Source organism: Populus trichocarpa, chromosome 11 (assembly GCF_000002775.5).
Source record: "Populus trichocarpa isolate Nisqually-1 chromosome 11, P.trichocarpa_v4.1, whole genome shotgun sequence".
Taxonomy (NCBI): Eukaryota; Viridiplantae; Streptophyta; class Magnoliopsida; order Malpighiales; family Salicaceae; genus Populus; species Populus trichocarpa.
Window position 1 is genome coordinate 7504196 of NC_037295.2, and position 25148 is coordinate 7529343.

At 34.1% G+C, this 25148-nt stretch overlaps 1 protein-coding gene and 1 pseudogene across 3 annotated transcripts in view; both read left to right on the forward strand.

Moving 5' to 3' along the window:
- LOC18103161 (probable LRR receptor-like serine/threonine-protein kinase At1g29720) overlaps positions 1-1399 on the forward strand; it is a 49074-nt pseudogene extending 47675 nt beyond the window's left edge.
- Positions 1400-15658: 14259 nt separating this feature from the next.
- LOC18103154 (probable LRR receptor-like serine/threonine-protein kinase At1g29720) overlaps positions 15659-25148 on the forward strand; it is a 66230-nt gene continuing 56740 nt past the window's right edge. The window contains exon 1 of one of the 3 annotated variants that reach the window (XM_052445193.1): positions 15659-15798. In XM_052445193.1, coding sequence (XP_052301153.1) covers positions 15702-15798 — 97 coding nt within the window. In that variant the 5' untranslated portion in view covers positions 15659-15701. Of the gene's footprint in view, positions 15799-20340; positions 20989-24775; positions 25068-25148 lie in introns of those variants that run through there. The other 2 variants (XM_052445190.1, XM_052445191.1) reach the window with 2 other exon arrangements.

Consider the following 25148-nt stretch of genomic DNA (forward strand, 5'->3'; position numbering starts at 1 on the left):
GTTGATCATTGGACCCTTTGTTTTGATCATGCAAAATGTCTACGATAAATTCAATGCAGGGTAAATTGTCAGATGGAACTCTCATTGCTGTTAAGCAGCTATCTCCTAAATCCAGGCAAGGAAACCGAGAATTTGTGAATGAAATAGGCATGATATCCGGTTTACAGCATCCCAATCTTGTAAAGCTTTATGGATGCTGTATTGAAGGAGATCAGTTGCTTCTAGTGTACGAATACATGGAAAACAACTCCCTCGCCAAAGCACTTTTTGGTAACCATAATGGCATCTGATTACTTTCCAGTAAAATCTTCTTCTTTTTTTTGAATAATAGCATCGAATAGCAAAGATGAAGTAATTTTATTTAGTGAACCTCCTTCACTGGATTAGCTACAGGTTCAGAAACAAGTTTTCTGATGCTGGATTGGCCAACAAGATATAAGATATGTGTTGGAATAGCCAGAGGTTTAGCATTTCTCCATGAAGAATCTGCAATCAGGATTGTTCACAGAGACATTAAAGGTACAAATGTATTACTGGACAAAGATCTAAGTGCCAAGATATCAGACTTTGGACTAGCTAAGCTCAATGAAGAGGAGAATACTCACATTAGCACTCGTGTTGCTGGAACCATGTAAGTTTAAATCAGACTTAATTTGCAGCTTCCTTTATTCAGTGATCGCAATATACTCTGGTAGAGTCACTAATCTGGCATGGTTCTGATTTCAGAGGATATATGGCTCCAGAATATGCGCTGTGGGGTTATTTAACAGACAAAGCAGATGTTTATAGTTTTGGAGTTGTTGCTTTAGAAATTGTCAGTGGAAGAAGCAATTCGAGTTACAGGACAACAAATGAATTCGTATGTCTTCTTGACTGGGTAAGTTACATGTCTGTTCTTGTTGCTATCTTGAATCCATGATGCATTAGGCACTACTACTCTCTGCAAATACTTTACCTTTTGCTTTCACAGGCCCGTGTACTGCAAAAAAAGGGAAATTTAATGGAGATAGTGGACCCAAAGCTGCAGTCTGAATTCAACAAGGAAGAGGCTGAGAGGATGATCAAATTGGCTCTCTTATGCACCAATGCATCTCCATCTCTAAGGCCTGCAATGTCAGAAGTGGTGAGCATGCTTGAAGGACAGACCAGCATCCAGGAGATGATCTCAGATCCTAGCATTTATGGTGATGATTTACACTCCAAACATCTCAAAGGCCACTATCAGCAGGTCATGGACCAGAGTTTAAACAGCAAACAGGACCTCTTTCCTCCATCTGATAAATCGTGAATTGGAAATTCCTCTACATCTGCCCATGATCTTTACCCCATCAATTCCGAGCCCATAAATTTAAACATCAGTGAAACCTCGTCTTTAATTGAATAAGGCCAAAGACATGCTTGGAGCTTCGTTTGTAATCATATAATGATGATACTGAGGATCAATATTTAGACGTCTACACAACGTCCTGTTGCTTACCATCCATCTTGGTATGCTTATGTATTTATAATTCTATATATGTAAACGGTCTATGGAAGCTATCTCCGTGGTTGTGAGAATTCAAAGCCCCAGACACTATTCCTGGCCAATGATTATTACTCATGGGGATGGATATTATGAATATTTTTAATAAAATTTAAATTTAAAGAAGGAATCAGCTTGTTTTTGTATGAGATTCTTGAATTTCATATGACTACGGACTGTTGAATTTTAAATATAGACAGACCTGTGTATAAAGCTTGGGGGCCAGAAAGAAATACACAAGACACAAGGCATAAATTATGTCCAGCATTTAACCAGAATTATACCCAAAAATTCCAGCCCCTTTCTTGCCGAATCAGCCCTTCCTCACAAACACAGCCTTCTCCACCGGCACCATCATTTAACCAGATTTCTTATCCTTTTTTACATTCTAAACTTCATCGTAATTTCTGGTGCGACATCAATATTGAAAAAATTACACTTTACCAAAAAATTTGGAAAAATAAAATAGAAGAGACCATTGGATAAATAATAATAAAAATTACTCATCTCCCTCGTTTTCAGTATGTTCTTAGCAAGTTTCAAGTCAATATATAAACTGACAAGTATGAAACTGTCAATCATGCACCATTCTTCAAATATAAAAGCATAAAAATATTAATTTAAGATATAAATATATTAAAATAATATAAAAACATTAAAAAATATTAATTTAAAATAAATAAATAAATAAAATTTTAATTTTTTTCTAAAACCATTCTTCAAACATAAAAATAATTGCAAGTATGAAACTGTCAATCATGCACCAATCTTCTATATTGCACCAATAATTGCAATATAATTGAGTCTATCATAAACTCTAAATAGCTTGTTGTCCTTTAGCACCTGGTGGAAAAGTGATTGGTCTATGTCTACATCAATCAGTATTTGCAAAAAAGAAAAAAGAAGAGCAGAAAATTCTACTTGCTTTGGCATTGATCCAAAGTAATATTTCAGCTATAGAACAGAAATCAGAGTATGGACAATTATCTACTGCAGAGCAGAACTCGCTTGATTCATTGATCAAGAAGCAGTGGCAATGTAACTTGCATATAGAAAGCATGTGGCGTCAAAAGTCTCGCCAAATTTGATGTCACCTGGGTGATCGCAACACGCGTTTCTTCCATCTAGTTGCTAACTTCAGGAGGGCTAAAAACCATCTCCTGAAAGTGGTTCATAATGGTTCTGTTGTTGAAGGCTTACTGGTCATAAAAGATGCAGCAGTTAGCTTCTTCTCCAACTTATTTAGAAGTCCTGATAGATTCCGAATTGGTTTAGGGCCTGTTGGTTTTAAAACACTCTCGGCTTCTTCTTCAGCTAGCTTGGAGCGAGATATCACTTTGGAAGAATTAAAGCAGAGTGTTTGGGATTGTGATGAGAGCAAGAGTCCGGGTCCAGATGGTTTCAATTTCAAATTCTACAGGCTTGCTTGGAATTTCATTGCAGATGATATGTTAGACTTGGCTAAGTATTTCTTCAAAACAGGTAGGCTTCCAAAAGGAGTCAATCATGCTTATGTTCATCTAATTCCGAAGATAGCTTCCCCGGTTGGCTTCAAAGATTTCAGGCCTATTAGTTTGATTCATGGCATTTACAAGATAATGGCTAAGGTTTTTTCTAGCCATCTGAAAGCGGTTATGCATGACCTTATCAGTGAGAATCAAACAGCTTTCTTGGCAGGAAGGCAAATAATTGATGGGTTTTTGGTTGCCAATGAAGCAGTTCATTCCTTGAAAAGATACAGAGTGCCGAGCCTTATCTTTAAGGTGGATTTTCACAAAGCTTTCGATAGTGTGCAGTGGGATTATTTAGAGCAGGTTATGAGGCATATGGGTTTTGGTGAAAAATGGATTAATTGGATCAACACTTGCATCTCCACTGCAAAATTATCAGTGCTGATTAATGGATCTCCTTCTAAGGAATTTCTGATGGGCCGTGGGATTCGCCAAGGTGACCCCCTTTCTCCATTCCTTTTTCTAATTGCAGTAGAGGGATTATCTGTTTTGTTTCAAAGAGCAACTTCAAATGATCTTTTCAAAGGTATCCCTTTTGGAGACAGCTTTTGCCTTAGTCACCTACAATATGCAGACGATACTTTGATCTTCATGCCTGCTAATCTTCATATGGTCAAAACAGTTAAAAGGATCCTGTTGTGGTTCGCTAATATTTGTTCAGGTTTGCACATTAACTTTCATAAAAGCTCTTTAATTGGCATAAATGTTGGGGAAGATACTTGTGTTAGTATGGCATATTCAGTCTTTTGCAGATTTGATTCCTTGCCTTGCTCTTATCTAGGCATGCCTTTGGGATCCAATCCTAAAAGATTGTCTACATGGAAGCCCTATTATTGAGAATTTCAGAAGAAAGTTCAGCATGTGGAGAGGTTGTATGCTCAGTATGGCAGGGCGTATTTGCCTAATCAAAAGTGTCTTGAGTTCATTGTCAGTTTATTATATGTCTTCTTTTCTTATGCCGAAAGGTGTCTGTACTATACTAACATCTATTCAACGAAGATTCTTGTTGTCTGGAGTGGCGAAGCAAAAGAAAATCTGCAAGGTACAGTGGCGTATTGTTGTGAAAGCTAGAAAAGAAGGAGGCCTCGGGTTGGGTTCTTTAATGTCTAAAAATATATCCATGCTTTTCAAATGGATATGGAGGCTAAGCTTACCAGACAATGCCTTATGGAAACAGGTAATAACTCATTTTTACTCCCCAACTTTCGAGAACGGAATCCCAAAATTGCATGGTCATATTTCCCCATTTTGGAAAGATGTTTTGTCAATCTTGGATCCAAACAGTGTCATCGGCTTAGTATTGCGTGAAAACATTAAATTCATGATTGGTGATGGATCCTCCATTCTCTTCTGGTCTGACGTGTGGATAGGATCAAATGCTTTACGTAGCATTTTCCCTAGGCTTTACCAAAATTCTACTTTCCGGAATGGTTTGGTTAATGAGATGGGTCAATGGGTGAATGATCAATAGCGATGGAATTTGGTTTGGCGTAGGAACCTCTTATCTTATGAAGAGCAACAATATCATCATTTGCTCTCAATGCTGGAGCCAACGATAATTCGGCAAGGAAAAGATGACAAACTTATATGGCCATGCAATTCTGATGGAAGCTTCTCAGTTAAATCTTGTTGCACCCTAATTGATAATACCTCCTCTGCGAATGATAGAGTTTTCGAAGCAAATGTTTGGATTAAAGGGGCCCCTCCAAAAGTTCAGGTATTTCTCTAGTTGGCAATACAGGACAAAGTTAGTACAAGAGCTTTTCTTCATCAACGGACTGTTTTGTCTACCACACAAGCTTCATGTGTCTTTTGCAGCTCAGATTTGGAAACCTCAGAGCATCTTTTTATACATTGTAACTTTTCTAGGAGTGTTTGGATGAAAGTTTTGGATTGGTAGGGTATCCAATGTTGTTTACCGAGAACACTTGACTCGCTGCTTCTGTAGTGACCCGAAATGGTACATGGCAAATTCCAAAGATAAGCTTGGAGACTAATTTCAAGTAGTACTATTTGGGGTATTTGGTTGCTGAGGAACAAAATTGTTTTTGAGGAGGAAACTATAAACTTGTTTGATTGTTTCTCCACCATCCTTCATCGGGTTGCTATTTGGTTGCATACTTAAGATTCAAACTTCACTTATACAGGAAATGACCTCTTAAGATCTTCTGATGGCATCAAATTGTGGTGTAATAAGAAATCTTAGGCAGTCTTTTTGTTATTTGCTGTAGTAAATCAGTTTTTTATTTTCTCATATCCCTTGTATTTCTCTTTGACTATTGGCTTTATGGCCTTCTTAATATACTCTCGATGATTATCAAAAAAAAAAAAACCCACAAGTAGGTACGTAGACAATTACAATTATTAATTATTATTTTTTATAATAAATGCACAATCCACGTGTCACGATAGTAGACTATTTTTGTGTTATAACGAGAGTGCTCGTTTGAGAAATAAATTTGCTCACGGTGATAGTGTAGGAAAAAAACTCAATATTCAATTAGCAAATGATGGCTAACAGAAGCATTAAAATCGAGGGCGGTTTTATAAGATATATAATTGGTGTTTTTTAAAGTTTTTTTGTTTAAAAATATATTAAAAAAATATTTTTTATTTAAATTTTTTTATATAAATATATTAAAACAATATAAAAACATTCAAAATATTAATTTAAAAAAAATTAATTTTTTTCTAAAACCATTCTTCAAACATAAAAATAATTGCAAGTATGAAACTGTCAGTTATGCACCAACTAGCTATATAATTGAGTCTATCATAAACTACAAATAGCTTGTTGTCCTTTAGCACCTGGTGGAAAAGAGATTGGTCTCTGTCTACATCAATCAGTATTTGCAAAAAGAAAAAGAAAAAAGAAAGCAGAAAATTCTACTTTGAATTAGTGAACAATTGATGATGTGCACTTTTACAGCAGTGTGGAATGAACTTCAAGCAATGTGGGTCTCTTTTATTAATCTTGAAACAATGTATACAAGGATAAATCCTTTTTCCTTCTTTCTTTTCTGATTGGTCTAAGTCAATAAATTGACATGTCGGGTTTAAATATCTGAGATTTTTTCCATGAAAATGCTTTTTAGCAGCCGACGGCGCTAGTGATGTGAATCATTCAACATAGCCTGTAGTCGGACTTGTACAGTTGATTTTCACTGTTTTTATTGTTGCATATATATATATATATATATATATGTCATAACCCAATTTTTAACTTTTTTATTTTATTATTATTATTATTATTATTATTATTATTTTATTTACTGAAAAATAAAAAAAAAATAATGATAAAATAATGATAAAAAAACAAATAAAAAATGAAATAAATGAAGAATAAATTAAAATTTGGGTTAAGGGTAACATGATTGAAAGTTTAAAGATTTAATTAAACTCTTGACTAGTTTAATTAATCAAATCAAGAGTTTAATTGAAAAATTAATAAGTTTTGAGACTTAATTGAATTTGGAATTAATTTAATGAAATCAGGGACTTAATTAAAGAAATATCAAAGTTTGAAGAGTCAATTAAGGACTGGATTGATACGTTCTGAAACCAAGGATTGTTTCGTAAAATGCGCTGAAATGCAGGGGTCCTATGAAAGTTTACCCAGGGGTTTGCTTACAACAAGTTCAAAACTTCAAGGACCACATCAAAAATGGCAATTGGAATTGAAAACGGAGCCGTTTCTTGGACAAACTGTTCACTGCCCATTTCAGCTTCCGTTTCGACAGTTACAGACAATGTTTATGTTTCAGCGTAGAGGCATTAACGAGGGACACCAGGGGACAAAAACTGGGGGAGAGAGACCGAGAGAGAGGAATAACACGGGGAAAGAGGGGACTGCAGGAAAAAAAAACAGAGGACTGCAGGAAGAAAAACAGGGGGGAAAAAAAGGCCACGAACGGCAGGGAACAAGAAACACAGACACGAAAAAAGACTGGGGGAGAACACGAAAAAACCAGGGGGAAAAGGCAGAACTGAGGCTGAACAGAGAGAGAGACCGAGAGAAAAAACCCAAAAAAGGCAAATTACAGAGAAGAGAAGGAAAGAAAAACAGAACCAGGGCTTCAGCAAACACAACCAGTAGCACATCATGCCTTTGTTACCATCTTCTTCGTCCTGAGCAGGGGGGAAACCGAGAGAAACCAGGGTAGCAGACTTTCGTTCCCCTGTTTCTTCTCAAAGAAACAGAGGCCGTCCTCTGGCTTTATAAAAGCCAGAGAAGGCCACGGAGGAAAAGAGACCACTGCCTTCTCCATCTCCAGCACCAGAGACGAAGAAGAAAGACAGGGGATGGAAAGCTGAGAGAGAACAGAGAGCAAAAGAAAGGGATACAACCATTCAACAGAATAACAAGAACGAAGAAGAAAGAAGGAGAAAAGCGTTCAGCAGGCCAGTCTTTCATCACGTTTTCATCTTCATAGCTACTAGCTACCAGGTAAGTAAGCTTCTCTTTCCCCGCTTTTCATTTTAATTCACCGGTTACTGTTTACTTTGAATTTCAATTCACACATTCTAACTTAATTCCTCTATTCTGTCCATGCACGCGTGAAATCACTTCACGCGTGCTTTCTTTGATTTTTGCCCAGCCGGGTCACTGGCTTGGGCCAGTGACCGGGCCGGGCTGGCTGGGTTCAGCCCAGCCCTCCATGGGCTGAACTGGGCCCAGCCCAAAAAAATAGAAAAATAGAAAAATAACAAAGTAAAAAAAATATGTGCATGCATTAAAAATAAAATTTATTTTATTTTTTTTATTCATTAGCGTTAGAGTCGGGAATAAAAAAATGATCTAAATTTATTTTATAGCTACGTAATATTTACCAACGCTAGAGTTGGAATTATCCGTAGTTGAATATTCACTAGCGTCAGAATCAGGAATATTATAAGCAAATTATCATAGCATAAACTAATAAACATTTAGCAATTTAAGACAAAACCAGCAATGCAGTCTGCCTCAGGCAGAACGTTTAAGGGGTGATAATATCTTCTCTTTTACGTAACCAGTCTCGAACCATAGAATCTCTGTTGACCAGTTAGGGTTCCTAGTGACCATAATACTAGATGGTGACTCCTTAAACAAGACCATTCCACATTAAAGAACAAAATGCCAGAAATTTATTCTTTTTCCATAATCAAAGAATTATTTTTTGGGCCGCCGCGATGTCGGGTGCGACAATATATATATATATATATATATATATATATATATTAAAACACGAGTGAAAAAAAACATGTGGAATTTTTACTATACATGTAATATGGATCAAGAGATAATTTGATAAGCCACGCAGATCTGAGAGAGCAACAAAACCGAATCCCAAGTATAGTGAAGAACAGTGAAAGGCAAGTGCAAGATCAGGACAAACTTGATCCACGAAGGCTTGATTATAGCAGCTAAAGGCGTGACGTCTTCACCACGTCAACTAGTTATGGAGTAGTGCTAGGCATCAGTTTCTATTCAGTTTCCATTCAGTATCTATTCTATTCTATTTTGCAGTAAATTGAATAATGTAACCGTTGTAGTGGAACCTTAGATTTCGGCTGTATATCCGAAATATTGGTTGAAGTAAGCTTATTAATAAGTGCCGGAAAGAAATGAAAAGATATATAATTTCTATCCTAAATTTTATCTTGTGGTACGTTCTCACCCTAAGAGAATAACTTTGTTACTTGCTGTGGAAAAATTGGCTCTTGACTGGGACCTTATCAATTGGTATCATTGATAAGCCATGCAGATCTGAGAGAGCAACAAAACCAAATCCCAAGTATAGTGAAGAACAGTGAAAGGCAAGCGCAAGACCAGGACAAACTTGATCCACGAAGGCTTGATTATAACAGCTAAAGGCATGACGTCTTCACCACGTCAACTAGTTATGGAGTAGTGCTAGGCATCAGTTTCTATTCAGTTTCCATTCAGTATCTATTCTGTTCTATTTTGCAGTAAATTGAATAATGTAACCGTTGTAGTGGAACCTTAGATTTCGGCTGTATATCTGAAATATTGGTTGAAGTAAGCTTATTAATAAGTGCTGGAAAGAAATGAAAAGATATATAATTTCTATCCTAAATTTTATCTTGTGGTACGTTCTCACCCTAAGAGAATAACTTTGTTACTTGCTGTGGAAAAATTGGCTCTTGACTGGGACCTTATCAATTAGTATCAGAGCTCTGTTTAAATGGCGACTAACAAAGAACGAATTGAAATGTTGGAGGCTGGGCTAGGAAAAATGCAAGAGGGAGTTCAGAGAATGGAGATGAGCATGTTTGGAAAAATACATCAACTAGAAGAAACTATCAATAAACTTTCAGAGGCGTTGTTATCAAGCAAAGGAGAATCAATCCATGGAAACACAAACAGAGAAGGAAAAATGTGTCAACTAGAAGAATGGAGGGAACAGACAAGTCTTTTCTTCTAAAATGGCCAAGCTGGAATTTCCACAATATTCTAGACAGGACTCGACAGAATGGTTTAACCTGTGGACCAATTCTTTGAATTTCAAAATACTCCAGCCAACCAAAAGGTATCACTGGCTTCTTTCCATCTGGAAGGAGAAGAAAATCAGTGGTGGCAATGGGCTCGTCGGACGTACAGAGAGGAAGGGCGAATGATGACATGGGAGGCTTTTGAAGATGAATTATAGGCTAGATTTGGACCTATAGATTGTGAGGATTTTGATGAAGCTTTATCACGTATAAGACAAGTAGGATCCTTACGTGATTATCAAAGTGAGTTTGAGAAGTTGGGAAACCGAGTTCGTGGATGGACCCAAAAGGCTTTAGTTGGGACCTTTATGGGAGGACTTAAACCAGAGATTGCAGAAGGAATTCGTATGTTCAAACCACAATCACTGAAGGAAGCAATTAGCCTAGCCCGCATGAAGGATGAACAGATGATAAGACAACATTAGTTCTTATGGCCAACTCCAGTCAATCGAACACCAATGGTGCTACCAACAACAACACGTACAACACCAAATGCACCTTTTCGGAGATTACCGTGGGAAGAGATGCAGACGTAGAGTCCAAGGACTCTGCTTTAATTGTAATAAGAGGTTCACCGCCGGCCATAAATGTCAAGGAATGCAGCTCTTGCTTCTAGAGGGTCCAACCGGGTTCAATGAAATCACATATGAAGAAGTTACTAAAGAAGCTGACGTAGAAGAGGTGACAAAAGAAAATGTTGAACCTGAGATTACTTTGCATGCTTTAACTGGATGGTCTGCACCTAAAACCATGTGTGTAGATGCCAAAGTGGGTTTATTCGACGTAGTGGTGCTAATTGACAGTGGGTCCACCCATAATTTTATGAGCACTCGTATGGCTGATCTCCTACGGCTACCAGTAGTGCCAACAGAGGCATTTACAGTTTGGGTTGCTAATGGGGCAAGGTTATAGTGTCAAGGAAAGTTTGAAAAAGTACAAGTTCTTCTTCAAGGAATTCCTTTTTCACTTACCCTTTATTCACTTCCCCTGGCAGGTTTAGACATTGTTCTGGGTGTCCAATGGTTGGAAATGTTAGGGTCTGTTATATGTAATTGGCGAACTCTCACAATGAATTTCTATTGGGAGAACTTGGCCCGACAACTGCAAGGTTTTTGTGACCAGCCTATTCAAGCCACTTCACTGAAGGAGATTTCAAAAGAATTTCGCCAAGGACACTCGATATTTGCAATCTGTCCACAGTCAACCATGCATGAAACCGAAGAGAGTCAATCACCGAGTATGTGCCAGGTCTTAGATAACTATACTGAGATCTTCAAAGAACCTACACAACTGCCACCCAAGCGTTAAATTGACCACAATATTCCCCTCAAGGAAGGAATTGAGCCAGTCAACGTTCGACCCTATCGATATGCTTATTTCCAGAAGGCAGAGATCGAAAAACAAGTCCAAGAAATGCTGAATTCTGGACTCATCAGACCTAGCACCAGTTCCTTTTCATCTCCTGTGTTGCTAGTGAAGAAAAAAGATGGCAGTTGGCGCTTTTGCACCGACTATCGATCTCTTAATGCAGTCATTATCAAAGATTGGTTTCCAATTCCTACAGTGGAAGATATGTTGGATGAACTGCATGGGGCAACATATTTGACCAAACTAGATTTAAGAGTCGGGTACCATCAGGTACGAATGCAACCTTCAGATATTCATAAGACTGCTTTTCGTACACATAACGATCATTATGAATATGTAGTCATGCCATTTGGCTTGAGTAATGCACCATCTACATTCCAAGCTATTATGAATGCTATTTTTCGGCCATATTTACAAAAATTCATATTGGTATTTTTTGATGACATCTTGATCTATAGCCCCACTTGGGAAATGCATTTACATCATGTCACTCAAACCTTGGAAATTTTAAAGCAACAACAATTTTTTCTCAAGGCTAATAAATGTGCCTTTGGTAAGCAAGAGCTGGAATATTTGGGTCATATTGTCTCTCATCAAGGGGTGAAGGTCGATAGCAAAACAATTGATGTCGTGGTGGCATGGCCACAACCGTCTAATATTTCGGAGCTGCGTGGATTTTTGGGGTTGACAAGTTATTACCGCAAGTTTGTTCGGAATTATGGTCTAATTGCTCGGGCTCTCACAAATCTTCTCAAAAAAGGGCAATTTGTCTAGAATGAAGACGCAAAGGATGCCTTTCATACACTTAAGAAGGCCATGACCACAACGCCTATAAATTTAATGCCAAATTTTAATGAAACTTTCACAGTGGAAACCGATGCTTCAGGTGATGGAATTGGGGCAGTTTTGCAACAACAAGGCAAACCTATTGCTTTTATGAGTCGAGCTCTCGGAATTTCAAAGAAATCATGGTCTACGTATACGAAGGAAATGCTTGCTGTTGTGGAAGCCATACGCATGTGGCGTCCTTACTTGTTGGGGAGACGATTTATTATTCAAACCGATCAATGAAGTCTCAAATATCTACTGGAACAAAGAATTACTACGCCAGAACAACAGAAATGGGCTGCTAAATTATTGGGGTATGACTATGAGATTCAGTACCGGCCAGGTCGTGAAAATTCTGTTGCAGATGCACTCTCTCGTCGACTGGACAGTCCCACTCTCAATCACTTGTTCGTGCCACAACTTGATATCTGGGAGGAAATTAAACAAGCCGCCACAGAAGACAAGTATATGGCTGTTGTTAGCAATCTGGCTCAAACTCAACCGGAAGGGCCCTTCACTCAACGAAATGGATTGATTTTTTTTTAAGGGTAGAATTGTGGTTCCTTCTAATGTAACTCTACGCAGTAAGTTGATATATGAAGCCCATGATACAAAAATAGGGGGTCATTCTGGGGTCTTACGCACTTTTAAAAAAATGGCCACCTAGTTCTACTAGCCTTCTATGCACAAATTTGTTCAAGACTACGTGAAGCGCTGTGACATATGCCAAAGAACTAAATCAGAAACATTGCCACCTGCAGGACTACTCCAACCTTTATCTATTCCATGTCAGGTATGGGATGATATTACCATCAATTTTGTTGCAGGATTACCAATTTCACAAGGTAAAGATACAATATTTGTGGTGGTGGATTGAATGAGTAACTATGCTTATTTTATGTCATTATCTCATCCTTTCACGGCTAAAGCAGTGGCGGAAAAATTTGTTGAAGGCGTGGTCAAATTGCATGGAATGCCTAAGTCTATTATCAGTGACTGTGATCCCATTTTTATCAGTAAATTTTGGCAGGAATTTTTTACAATGTCTGGCACCAAGCTGAAAATGAGTTCAGAATACCACCCACAATCAGATGGCCAATCAGAGGTAGTCAATTGCTATAAGGAACAGTATTTACGCAGCTTTGTCCATCAACGGCCCCGTAAATGACATTCCTTCTTGCCATGGGCAGAGCTCTGGTACAATACTACTTTCCATGCATCCACTGGTATGACGCCATACAAGGCACTTTATGGACGACCACCACCATCTCTTCCAGAATATTTTGATGGCGCCACACCAGTTCACGAAGTGGAACAGACTCTTCTATACCGTGATGAGCTTCTGCTACAGCTCAAACACCACTTGGCCACTACCACCAATCGCATGAAACAGACTGCTGACAAGAAGCAGAGGGATGTGTCTTTTCAAGAAGGTGACATAGTTTTCCTCAAGTTACAGCCTTATCGTCAAAGCTCAGCATTCAAAAGGGTACATCAGAAATTAGCCAGTAGGTTCTTTGGCCTTTATCCAATTCTCTAAAAGGTGGGCCACGTGGCTTACAAACTCCAGTTACCTGAGGGTGTACGTATCCATCTTGTCTTTCATGTGTCATTATTGAAGAAATATATGGGAGATGTATACGACACACACACAAATCTTCCACCTGTTTCAGATGAAGGTGAAATTATCTTGGAACCCGAGGCTATCCTTGATCATCGTTGGGTGAAGCAAGGTGGTAAGTTTCTTGCCAAAAGTCTAGTCAAATGGAAGCACTTACCATCAGAGGAGGCTACCTGGGAAGTGACTGAAACACTGTGTCATCAGTTTCCATACTTGAACCTTGAGCACAAGGTTCCACTTTCTGGGGGGTATTGATAAGCCACGCAGATCTGAGAGAGCAACAAAATCGAATCCCAAGTATAGTGAAGAACAGTGAAAGTAAAGCACAAGACCAGGACAAACTTAATCCACGAAGGCTTGATTATAGCAGCTAAAGGCGTGACGTCTTCACCACGTCAACTAGTTATGGAGCAGTGCTAGGCATCAGTTTCTATTCAGTTTCCATTCAGTATCTATTCTGTTCTATTTTGCAGTAAATTAAATAATGTAACCGTTGTAGTGGAACCTTAGATTTCGGCTGTATATCCGAAATATTGGTTGAAGTAAGCTTATTAATAAGTGCTGGAAAGAAATGAAAAGATATATAATTTATATCCTAAATTTTATCTTATGGTACGTTCTCACCTTAAGAGAATAACTTTGTTACTTGCTGTGGAAAAATTGGCTCTTGACTGGGACCTTATCATAATTTAACTGTGGACTTATACGATTGCTTTTCATGGCTTTTGATTGTTGCTATCTTTTTCTTTAAATTACTTATTATTATTATTATTATTATTATTATTATTATTATTATTATATATATATATATTTTTTTATTTATTTATTTAAAACGCGAGGGAAAAATAATGTGTATTTACTGTAGGCATAAACTCATTGTATTGTTGACGACACTGTAGACATAGAGTATTTATATTGTAGACGACACTGTAGCATCTTTGAAGGGCATTGTTTTTTATGTTTGTAAGTCAGAAAGAGTTGTTGGGTTGTTGCACCAGGACCCAATAGAATTGGGTCATGTTGCCACCAAGACCCAATGGTGTTGGGTCCTGCCCCAAGCAGGACCAGACTTTAATTTTTTTTTTTTACTTTCTCATATGGTAAAGAGAAAATAAATAGATGATAATTTTGTTTCATTTGAGGTTGGGTTGAATTTTGTTATTAAAGCATGTTTGTTTTTTCCTATAAAAAATGCTTCTAAAAATAAAATAAAAAACATTTCTTTACTTCAAATTAAGATTTTTATTTTTTTTCCTCTTGAATTTTTCCTTAAAATAAAAGCATTCAAAAAACTTATAATTCTAATATTTTTATATAAAAGTTGATGAATCCCAATTCCTAATAAATTCAATGCTAAATAATAAAATTAAAAAAAAATCAATTAAAAAAATGACTTGAGTCAGCCCGAATTAACCTTCCAAACTTGTGTCACAAGGTTAGGATAACTCTATAAAAAAATAAAACAAATTATAAAATCTAATTCCAATTAACTTAATGTTGAAGTAGAAAATGAATTTGTTTTTCAATTAAAACAATAACAAAAAAAAAATCAAGTTAATCATATTAATCTGTAAAATTCATGATTCAGGTTATAAGAATAGAATAACCTCATAAATAAAATTAAAAAAAATTATAAAACTCAATATCTAATAAATTTAATGTTGAAAAATAAAATTAAAATTAAATAAAAAAAAGAAATTATTATTCCAATTAATAATAAATTATGAGGAGAGGTTACCGAAGTACCTTATTTTTTTTTTAGTTCTTGTTAATTATTATTATTATATAAAATAATATGAATATATAACTTTTACAAATAAAGTTTAATAACTGTGTATTTCTTGCATTAAACTTGAAAGGAGGAGTCTGTCGCACAATTAAATAACATTAATTAAAACTTTAAAATGTATGGTGAATTAATACACTTTTTTGTTCCTCGATAGAAAAGTTTAAAGACTAGAAAATAGGGATATTTTGATTTTTTAGCCTGATCCATTACTCATTAAGAAATTGTTTCACGAACAAAAAATACATGCCAAAATAAAAGAATTTCATTTTTTTTCTAAAATTATTTTTCAAACATACAAACAAACCTGCTGCAGTGTTACTGTCAATTATGCACCAACTAGCTATATAATTGAGTCTATCATAAACTTCAAATAGTATTTTATTAATAACTGAAACAATGTATACAAGGATAAATTCTTTTTCTTTCTCTCTTTTCTGAGTGGAATCTCTCTAATTTCCAGTATGTTCTTAGCATGTTTCAAAATATCTGAGAGTTTTTCCTTCCCTGCCTGTCTCATGTCGACAAATACAAAAACTTATTCGAGCTTTTGCAGCCAATTTTGGGCACAAGATGTTAATGATGTTTCAGCTTTGCCAAGTTATGGTGATGATCAGTTTCTGGAGCTCTATTACTTTGCTTGCTTCTGATCAGCTACATCCAGGAGAAGGTAAGAACAACCTAGCTACCTACTTAATTAATTAATTGCCCAAGCACTGTATTACTTTATAAAAAACTCCTAATTCAAGTCATAAAAATAGAATATGCTCATAAAAAAAATTATAAAACTTAATATCTAATAAATTTAATGTTAAAAAATAAAATTAAAATTAAATAAAAAATCATTATTATAATTAACAATGAATTCTGAGGAGGGGTTATTGAAGTACCTTTTTTTTAGTTCTTATTATTATTTTTAGTACTTGTTAATTATTATTATATAAAATAATATGAATATATAACTTTTACAAAGTTTACTAATTGTGTATTTCTTGTATTAAACTTGAAGAGAATAGTCTCTCGCGCAATTAAACAAAATTAATTAAAATTTTAAAATGCGTGGTAAATTAAACAAGTTCACGCGTGCTTTGTCCAACCGGGTCACTGGTTTGGGCCAGTGACCGGGCTGGGTTGGCTAGGTCCCACCCAGCCACATGGGCTAGACCGGACCCGACCTATTTAAAAAAGAAAAAATGGGTCGGGCCTGGGATTTTAAGCCCAACCAGCCCAAATTGTGTTACTAAGGATGTTTAGCAAAACACACCCTTTCGCCTTTTCCATGTATTTTATCCCCTTCTATGTTGATATTTGACCAAACAAGCTCCATTTCGATATCAGAAAATTCTGAAAATATTTAGGGATCTTCATTGATTTATTTGTGAGCCTCTCACACTTTGTTTTATTTTTTTTCTCTAGTTTTGTATTTTTTCTACTATGTGCTCAATCCGCGGACTATTATTATTAAATACAAATTTGTTGTGCAATGCTTTTTTATTTCCATCTAAAAAGGACAAATAATAATAAAGGATAAACAAAAAGAAAATGACATAGAAAAATTCTTCTTCAAATTTATTTTTTTGCAAAATTATTTACTGACGTCAGAGTTTGGAATATCGTATTTTTTGGGTTTGTGTAATATTTACTAATGCCAGAGATAAAAATATTCGTATGAACTGTTCACTAATGCCAGAGTCAGGAACATGAGAGGAAGAATAAAAAAAAGGAGAAAAAGAAAAGGGAGAACAATTATTCTTAGCAATTTAAAACAAAACCAGCAATGCAGCCTGTCTCAGGTAAGACATTTAATGGGTGATAATATATTTCCTTTTACGTAATCAATCCCGTATCATAAAATCTCTATTGACCAGTTAGGATTCCTAGTGATCATAATACTAAGTGACGCCTCCTTGAACTAGACATTTTCCTTTAAAGAACAAGATACCAGATATCTGTTCTTTTTTCCATTGAGATTATTTTTAATTGGTCGCCCCGATGTCCGGGTATGATAAGAAAACAATGATATTTTGATTTTTTTTACGCTAACCCATTAGTCATTAAAAAATTAAATATATATATTATTGTCTTTCCAGATTATTTTGTATAGTAAAAATATTATTCTTTTAGGATCAATAAAATTTAAACTCGCTAACCAAGAATATATTTGGCTTTGCACAAACTTGAAAATCAATAAAATTCTTCTCCTGTAGGTTAAGATAAAATAGCATCTATGCGATATTTTGTCTTATATAATTAGGTTCATTTATAGGCATCTGAATTTTTTAGCACCTAAAAAGTTGTGATTTTGTTTTGTATTTAATTCTTTTTCAAGAAATCGCATCCTCACTGTAGAATTTGAACACGTGATTTCTTTCTTTCATTTGATCATACCAATTAAGATACATCTACCGGTACATGTAACAATAAATTAATTAAGGAGTGTTTGTTTACGTGGCTGCGACTGCTGTTACTTTTAAAGCAAATCGTGTAAACTAGACATTTAGTAATATAAAAAAAGCAATTTATTATTTGGTGGGACCTATAAATATTTTCCTCAAACTATCGTTTCGTACACAGCAACTGGGAGCTATTTATCGTGTAATTCACCTGGACACTGTTCACAATAGTGCCCATGCTAGGTGATGCCAGGTGAATTATAATTCACCTGGGCACTGTATCCATGTGAATTATAATTCACTTGGCAACGCAAGAAGCATTCACTTGGCACTGTTCACGTGTGAATTTTTTGGCACTGTTCACGTGAACAGTGTTTATTCGACTGCGTCCGACCCGGTAAAAAAAAATTAAATTTTTTTAATATTGTGTTTTACTCGAAAAATTAGTGTTTAATATTATTTAATGATACTACATAAATTAGAAGAATATCGCATGATGATGTAGCATTTGTGGAATTTGATTGCAATTCCAATTTTATTTCTGATGATATTTTACCTGATTTTGTTGCATGCTCAAAAAACCATGGAAACTATAGTCCTTATCAGATGAATTTCATACGTGATGAAATTGTAGATAAGTTAATGGAATAATAAAAAATATTTGATATAAAATATGATTTATTTAATGATGTAATAATGGTAGTTAAATCTATAATATTTAAATTAAAATCCATCAATATTAATATATATCTTTTTTAATTATTTTATAACCTCAATTTGAAAAACATGTTTAACCAAACACATTAAACTATTTTATATTCAACCTCAATTTTAACCACAGTTTTAACCAAGCATATATAAATACCGAACAAACCTCAACCAAAAATACGTTTTATAAAACAACTTTTTTTTAAACCACAACCATAAAAGCTACCACAATACCAAATAGACTTAACTAATTAAGGAGTTAACCTGGCAATCAATCACTACAAAATTTAATAATTTTATTAATATAATTTGTTTGTCGACATAAGATTATTATTTTATTGGTGAAAATTTTACCGATTAATTCACTAATAAAATAATATTTATCAGTAATTTTATTATTTATTACTAATTTTATCAGAAAAAAAAATTCATTATCTTTTAAAAATATTTTTAAAACATAAAAATAAACCTGCTACAAGTGTTAAACTGTCAATTATGCACCAACTATCTATATAATTGAGTCTATCATAAACTTCAAATAATAGCTTGTTGTCGTTTAGCACCTGGTTGAAAAGAGATTGGTCTATGTCTACGTCAATCAGTATATATTTGCAAAAAGAAAAAGAAAAAAGAAGAGCACTTTACAGCAGTATGGAATGAACTTCAAGCTACGGGGGTCTCTTTTATTAATACCTGAAACAATGTATAAAAGGATAAATCCTTTTTCTTTCTCTCTTTTCTGAGGGGAATCTCTCTCGTTTCCAGTATGTTCTTAGCATGTTTCAAAATATCTGAGAGTTTTTCCCTGTCTGTCTCATGTCGACAAATAAAAAACTTATTCGAGCTTTTGCAGCCAATTTTGGGCACAAGATGTTAATGATGTTTCAGCTTTGCCAAGTTATGGTGATGATCAGTTTCTCGAGCTCTATTACTTTGCTTGCTTCTGATCAGCTACATCCAGCAGAAGGTAAGAACAACCTTGCTAGCTACTTAATAATTAATTGCCCAAGCACTGTTCTTTGTTTTCACAGTAATATATCTTCAGATCAGATCAGTGAGGTCTTACAAGTATACAGCAAGTCTTTCAAAGTCTTATCAAAGTCTTTCAAAGTCAGATCAGATCAGATCAGACCATTGTACCTTCTCATAAAGTTTTCGTTTTTTTTTTTTTTTTTTTGTCCATAAACATCATCACTTGTAACCTTTAAAGGCTAAATATCTTTTTATCGCAACCATTAAGAACTTGTTTGGATGTATTTTTTAGAAATATTATTAAAAAAATTTATTTTTTTTTATTTTAAAGTAATATATTTTTGATATTTTAAAATCATTTTAATATACTGATTTCAAAAATAATTTTTAAAAAATAAAAAAATATTATTGGCACATTTTTCTGAGTGAAAAATACTTTGAAAAACAATCATAACCACACTTCCAAACACCCTCTAAATCATAGATATTATATGAATATAAATTATCTTGTGTTTTGGAATCAAAGAAGGATATTGAATTTGAATATTATAAAAGAATTAGAACAAAAACAACAAAATAAAGGTGGTTTTATTCCACTTCCATTTTTGTTATTCTATTTATTGTAGAAAAACAAAATAGCCTATTATATTGTGTTTTTTTTTTAAATCTTAAAAGTAATTAATTTTCGAATGAACTTGATTTTATTATTAAAAAAATAATATATTAAATTATTCCTTAATATTCATGACTTTATTTTTTAAAAATACAAAACAAAAATCAACTTAATTTTTTATCCTTACAAACTCAACATTGAGGTGGCAAATATTGTGAATTTTATGAACAAATAACTCAATTGATCATAATCCTAAATGTTTTTAGTACCAAATATCATAAACAATTTTATTATTTTAATATTTTATTATTGTTTTATGATGCAATGACTTTACTATTAAAGATATGTGTTAGGAACTAAAAAGTACTGTAATTATAGATACATATTAATCCTAGTTTGATAATTTAGATTCTTCAAAATATAATATTTAAGAAAATATATATAGTAAATTAAAAAAATACAAATATTAAAGATAATTTAGATTCTTTGTTACTTCTTCTCTTTTGTAATTTTTTTCTTCTTATTATTATTTTGAGAGTAGTATTAAAAGGAATTTTTTAGAAGTTAAAATTAAAAAATAATTAAAACATATATTTAATTATTATATTTTCGACTTTATACTAAATGATGAAACAAGAATAACATAAAACAAGGGTGAAAACTAGCCATTTGGGCCAGATGAAAGTTTCCCCTTCACTTCCTAGTATATAATTTGGTTAACAATATTTGGACCCTTGTTGGGCTTAGTCATATCTAATTTTTGTGACCCTTCTAAGCTTGTAGTCATTAACTTTGTGGCTCAAATGCCTCTATATGTGCCTGCCTCCTTATCTTTTAAATTTCAACATCTTGCAACCTGCAACTAACTAGGAGAACCATAGAAAATACCAGGTGAATGAATTCAAATATCACCCAAGTAATAACGTAGGATACAAGTACGCGCGTAGGCACATGGATAGTGACGTTTTAAGATTTGGCAAGTATAAATCAAATTAATTAACCTCTCCTTCCCTGCCTGTCTCATCACAAATACAAAAACTTATTCGAGCTTTTCTAGCCAATTTTCAGCACAAGATGTTAATGATGTTTCAGCTTTGCCAAGTTATGGTGATATTGATCAGTTTCTCGAGCTCTATTACTTTGCTTGCTTCTGATCAGCTACATCCAGGAGAAGGTAAGAACAACCTAGCTACCTCCTTAATTAATTAATTGCCCAAGCACTGTATTCCAAGTCATAAAAATAGAATAGGCTCGTACAAAAATTAAAAAAAATTATAAAACTTAATATCTAATAAATTTAATAAAAAAAATTAAAATTAAATAAAAAAAATCATTATTTCAATTAACAATAAATTCTAAGGAGGAGTTATTGAAGTAATTATTTTTTTAGTTCTTATTATTTTTTTAGTACTTGTTAATTATTATTATATAAAATAATATGAATATATAAGTTTTACAAATAAAGTTTACTAATTGTGTATTTCTTGTATTAAACAGTCTCTCGCACAATTAAACAAAATTAATTAAAATTTTAAAATGTGTGGTAAATTAAGCAAGTTCACGCGTGCTTTGTCTAGCCGGGTCATTAGTTTAGGCCAGTGACCGGGCTGGGCTGGCGGGTCCCGCCCAACCACATGGGTTGGACCGGACCCGGCCCATTTAAAAAAAAAGAAAAAATGGGTCGGGCCTGGGATTTAAGCCCAACCAGCCCAAATTGTGTTATTAAAGATGTTTAGCAAAACACACCCTTACGTCTTGTCCATGTATTTTATCCCCTTCTATGTTGTATTTGACCAAACAAGCCCCATTTCGATATCAGAAAATTCTGAAAATATTTGGGGATCTTCGTTAATTTATTTGTGAGCCTCTCACACTTTGTTTTATTTTTTTCTCTATGTTTTGTATTTTTTCTACTATGTGCTCAATCCGCGGACTATTATTATTAAATGCAAATTTGTTGTGCAATGCTTTTTTATTTCCATCTAAAAAGGACAAATAATAATAAAGGATAAACAAAAAGAAAATGACATAGAAAAATTCTTCTTCAAATTCAATTTTTTGCAAAATTATTCACTGACGTCAGAGTTTGGAATATCGTATTTTTTTGGGTTTGTGTAATATTTACCAATGCCAGAGAAGAAAATATTCATATGAACTGTTCACTAACGCCAGAGTCAGGAACATAAGAGAAAGAATAAAAAAAAAGAGAAAAAGAAAAGGGAGAACAAATTATTCTTAGTAATTTAAGACAAAACCAACAATGCAGCCAGTCTCAGGTAAGACGTTTAATGGGTGATAATATCTTTTCTTTTACGTAATCAATCCCGTATCATAGAATCTTTATTGACCAATTAGGATTCCTAGTGACCATAATACTAAGTGACGACTCCTTGAATAATATCAATCAGTATTTGCAAAAAGAAAAAGAAAAAAGAAAGCAGAAAATTCTACTTTGAATTAGTGAACAATTGATGATGTGCACTTTTACAGCAGTGTGGAATGAACTTCAAGCAATGTGGGTCTCTTTTATTAATCTTGAAACAATGTATACAAGGATAAATCCTTTTTCCTTCTTTCTTTTCTGATTGGTCTAAGTCATTAAATTGACATGTCGGGTTTAAATATCTGAGATTTTTTCCATGAAAATGCTTTTTAGCAGCCGACGGCGCTAGTGCTGTGAATCATTCAACATCTGCCCATGATCTTTACCCCATCAATCCCGAGTCCATAAATTTAAACATCAGTGAAACCTCGTCTTTAATTGAATAAAGCCAAAGACATGCTTGGAGCTTCGTTTGTAATCATATAATGATCAATATTTAGACGTCTACTCAACGTCTTGTTGCTTACCATATGTAAACGGTCTATGGAAGCTATCTCCGTGGTTGTGAGAATTCAGAGCCCCAGACACTTTTCCTGGCCAATGATTATTACTTCCGATTTATGGAGATGGATATTATGAATATTTTTAATAAAATTTAAATTTAAAGAAGGAATCAGCTTGTTTTTGTATGAGATTCTTGAATTTAATATGACTACAGACTCTTGAATTATAAATAAAGAACTGTGTATAAAGCTTGGGGGCCAAAAAGAAATACACAAGACACGAGGCATAGATTATGTCCTTTCTTGCCGAATCAGTCCTTCCTCACAAACACAGCCCTCTCCACCGGCACCATCATCTTGCCTCCATTCCTCTACCACAACCCAGCCACCCACAGTCACTTCCTCTCACCAAAACCTGCCGTAGCCAGCCATTAACCCACACTGCAAACCCATCTTCTCCACAAATGGTGATTTCTTATCCATTTTTACATTCTAAACTTCATTCGTAATGTCGGGTGCGAAATCGACATTGAAATTGAAAAAATTACACTTTATTAAAAAATTTGGAAAAATAAAATAGAAGAGACTATTGGATAAGTAATAAAAAAAATTACACTCACTAAAAAAAAATTACACTTTATTGAGAGTGTTCATCTGATAAAAAATTCACATTCACAAAGTATTTTCTGAAAAATAACGAGACTATTTTTTATAATACATGCACAACCCACAGGTAGGTACGTAGACAATTACAATTATTAATTATTATTTTTTATAATAAATGCACAATCCACGTGTCACGAGACTATTTTTGTGATATAATAAGAGTGTTCGTTTGAGAAATAAATTTGCTCACGGTGATAATGAAGGGAAAAAAACTCAATATTCAAAGCAAATGATGGCAGAAGCATTAAAATCGAGGGCGGCTTTTTTTAATTCGGGGGTGCTAAGCAAGGTTGTCAAAATCGCGATTTTAACACGACACGGAACATGTAAACTCAGATCGTAAAAACGGATCTTAAAATCGTAAAATCGTAAGGAATTTTAAAATACATTAAAAAAAATTATGTTTCAAATAAAAATTTATGGGTGAATAATAGTTATCCTATACCTTTTAATTTTTGTTACTTTATAAAGTTTAATAGTATGGTTTTTTTGTAAAATTATTATTTTTAATTTTATAAGAAAAAATAAACTATAAAAAAAAGTCAAGTTTAATTAAAAAAAAACACCTCACTAAATTTATAAACAAGAATAATCTGAGTTATTTGACAAACTAACAAATCACGCTAGCTTAATAGAAAAAAAATTATAAATTTAACTTTCCAATCATATTAATATTAAAAAAAGACAAAAATAATTTTTTTTAAAAAAAATAAAAAAACCTATTTTTCAACTAAAAACAAAAAACTCAACGTAGAAAGTAGCAAATAGCAATTCATGTGAGAAGAAAGAACCACAGTTACCAAGTCAAGAAGAAAGAGCGCAGAAAGTTCATTCAAGGTAAAAAGGAAACTAATAAAAAGGACAACAAACCTGGCTTTTCCAGAAAATTATTTACTTTTCCATTCAAAGCTAGCCTTTACGTGGCTTTATTCAAGCCTGCCACGTAAGGAAAGTAGGAAAGCATGAAACTTTTACCTTGGTGCAGACAAAATGCATTTTCCGCGTAAAATCGTTAAATCGGTAGTGAAATCGCGATTTTATGCGATTTCACCCGATTTTAACGATTTTACCTGATTTTGACCCGATTTTACTCATTTTCGAGTTTTACAAGCGATTTAGCATGTAAAACTTATATCAAATCGTAAAAACGTACGATTTTACGAGTTGAATCGCGATTTTGACAACCTTGGTGCTAAGGCGAAAAACTTCTACAAGACCTTGGTGTTTTTAAAAGTTTTTTTAAAAAAAATATATTAAAATAATATTTTTTTTATTTTAAAAAAATATTTTTGATATAAATATATAAAAATATTAAAAAATATTAATTTAAAATAAAAAATAAATAAAATTTTAATTTTTTGAGTCTATCATAAACTCCAAATAGCTTGTTGTCCTTTAGCACCTGGTGGAAAAGAGATTCTACATCAATCAGTATTTGCAAAAAAGAAAAAAAAAAATTGAAGAGAACACACAAAAAAAAAAAAGGCAGAGGCCAGACCAGAGGGGGAGGAGGAGAAAACAGAGAAAGGAGGAGAAAAAAAGACGGAGCAAAAAAAAGAAGGCAGTGGAGATAACAGAGGAGAAAAGAGAGGGGAGAGAGATATAAACCCAGCTTTGTCTTCGTCCCTGAACTCAAGCACAACAGGCACACAAAACAGAGAAGCAGAGAACACACAAAACAGAGGCAGGGAATATTGGGTAGTCGTTGCGCGGTGGCCATCCCTTTTCGCTCGTTCATCTCCAGAACAATCTCCAGACAAGGTAAGTTTTCATCTCCCTTTCGTTCTTTTTGAATCTTCTTTGCATTTAGCACTGTGCGAAGGTAATTAATTACCTCCGCAC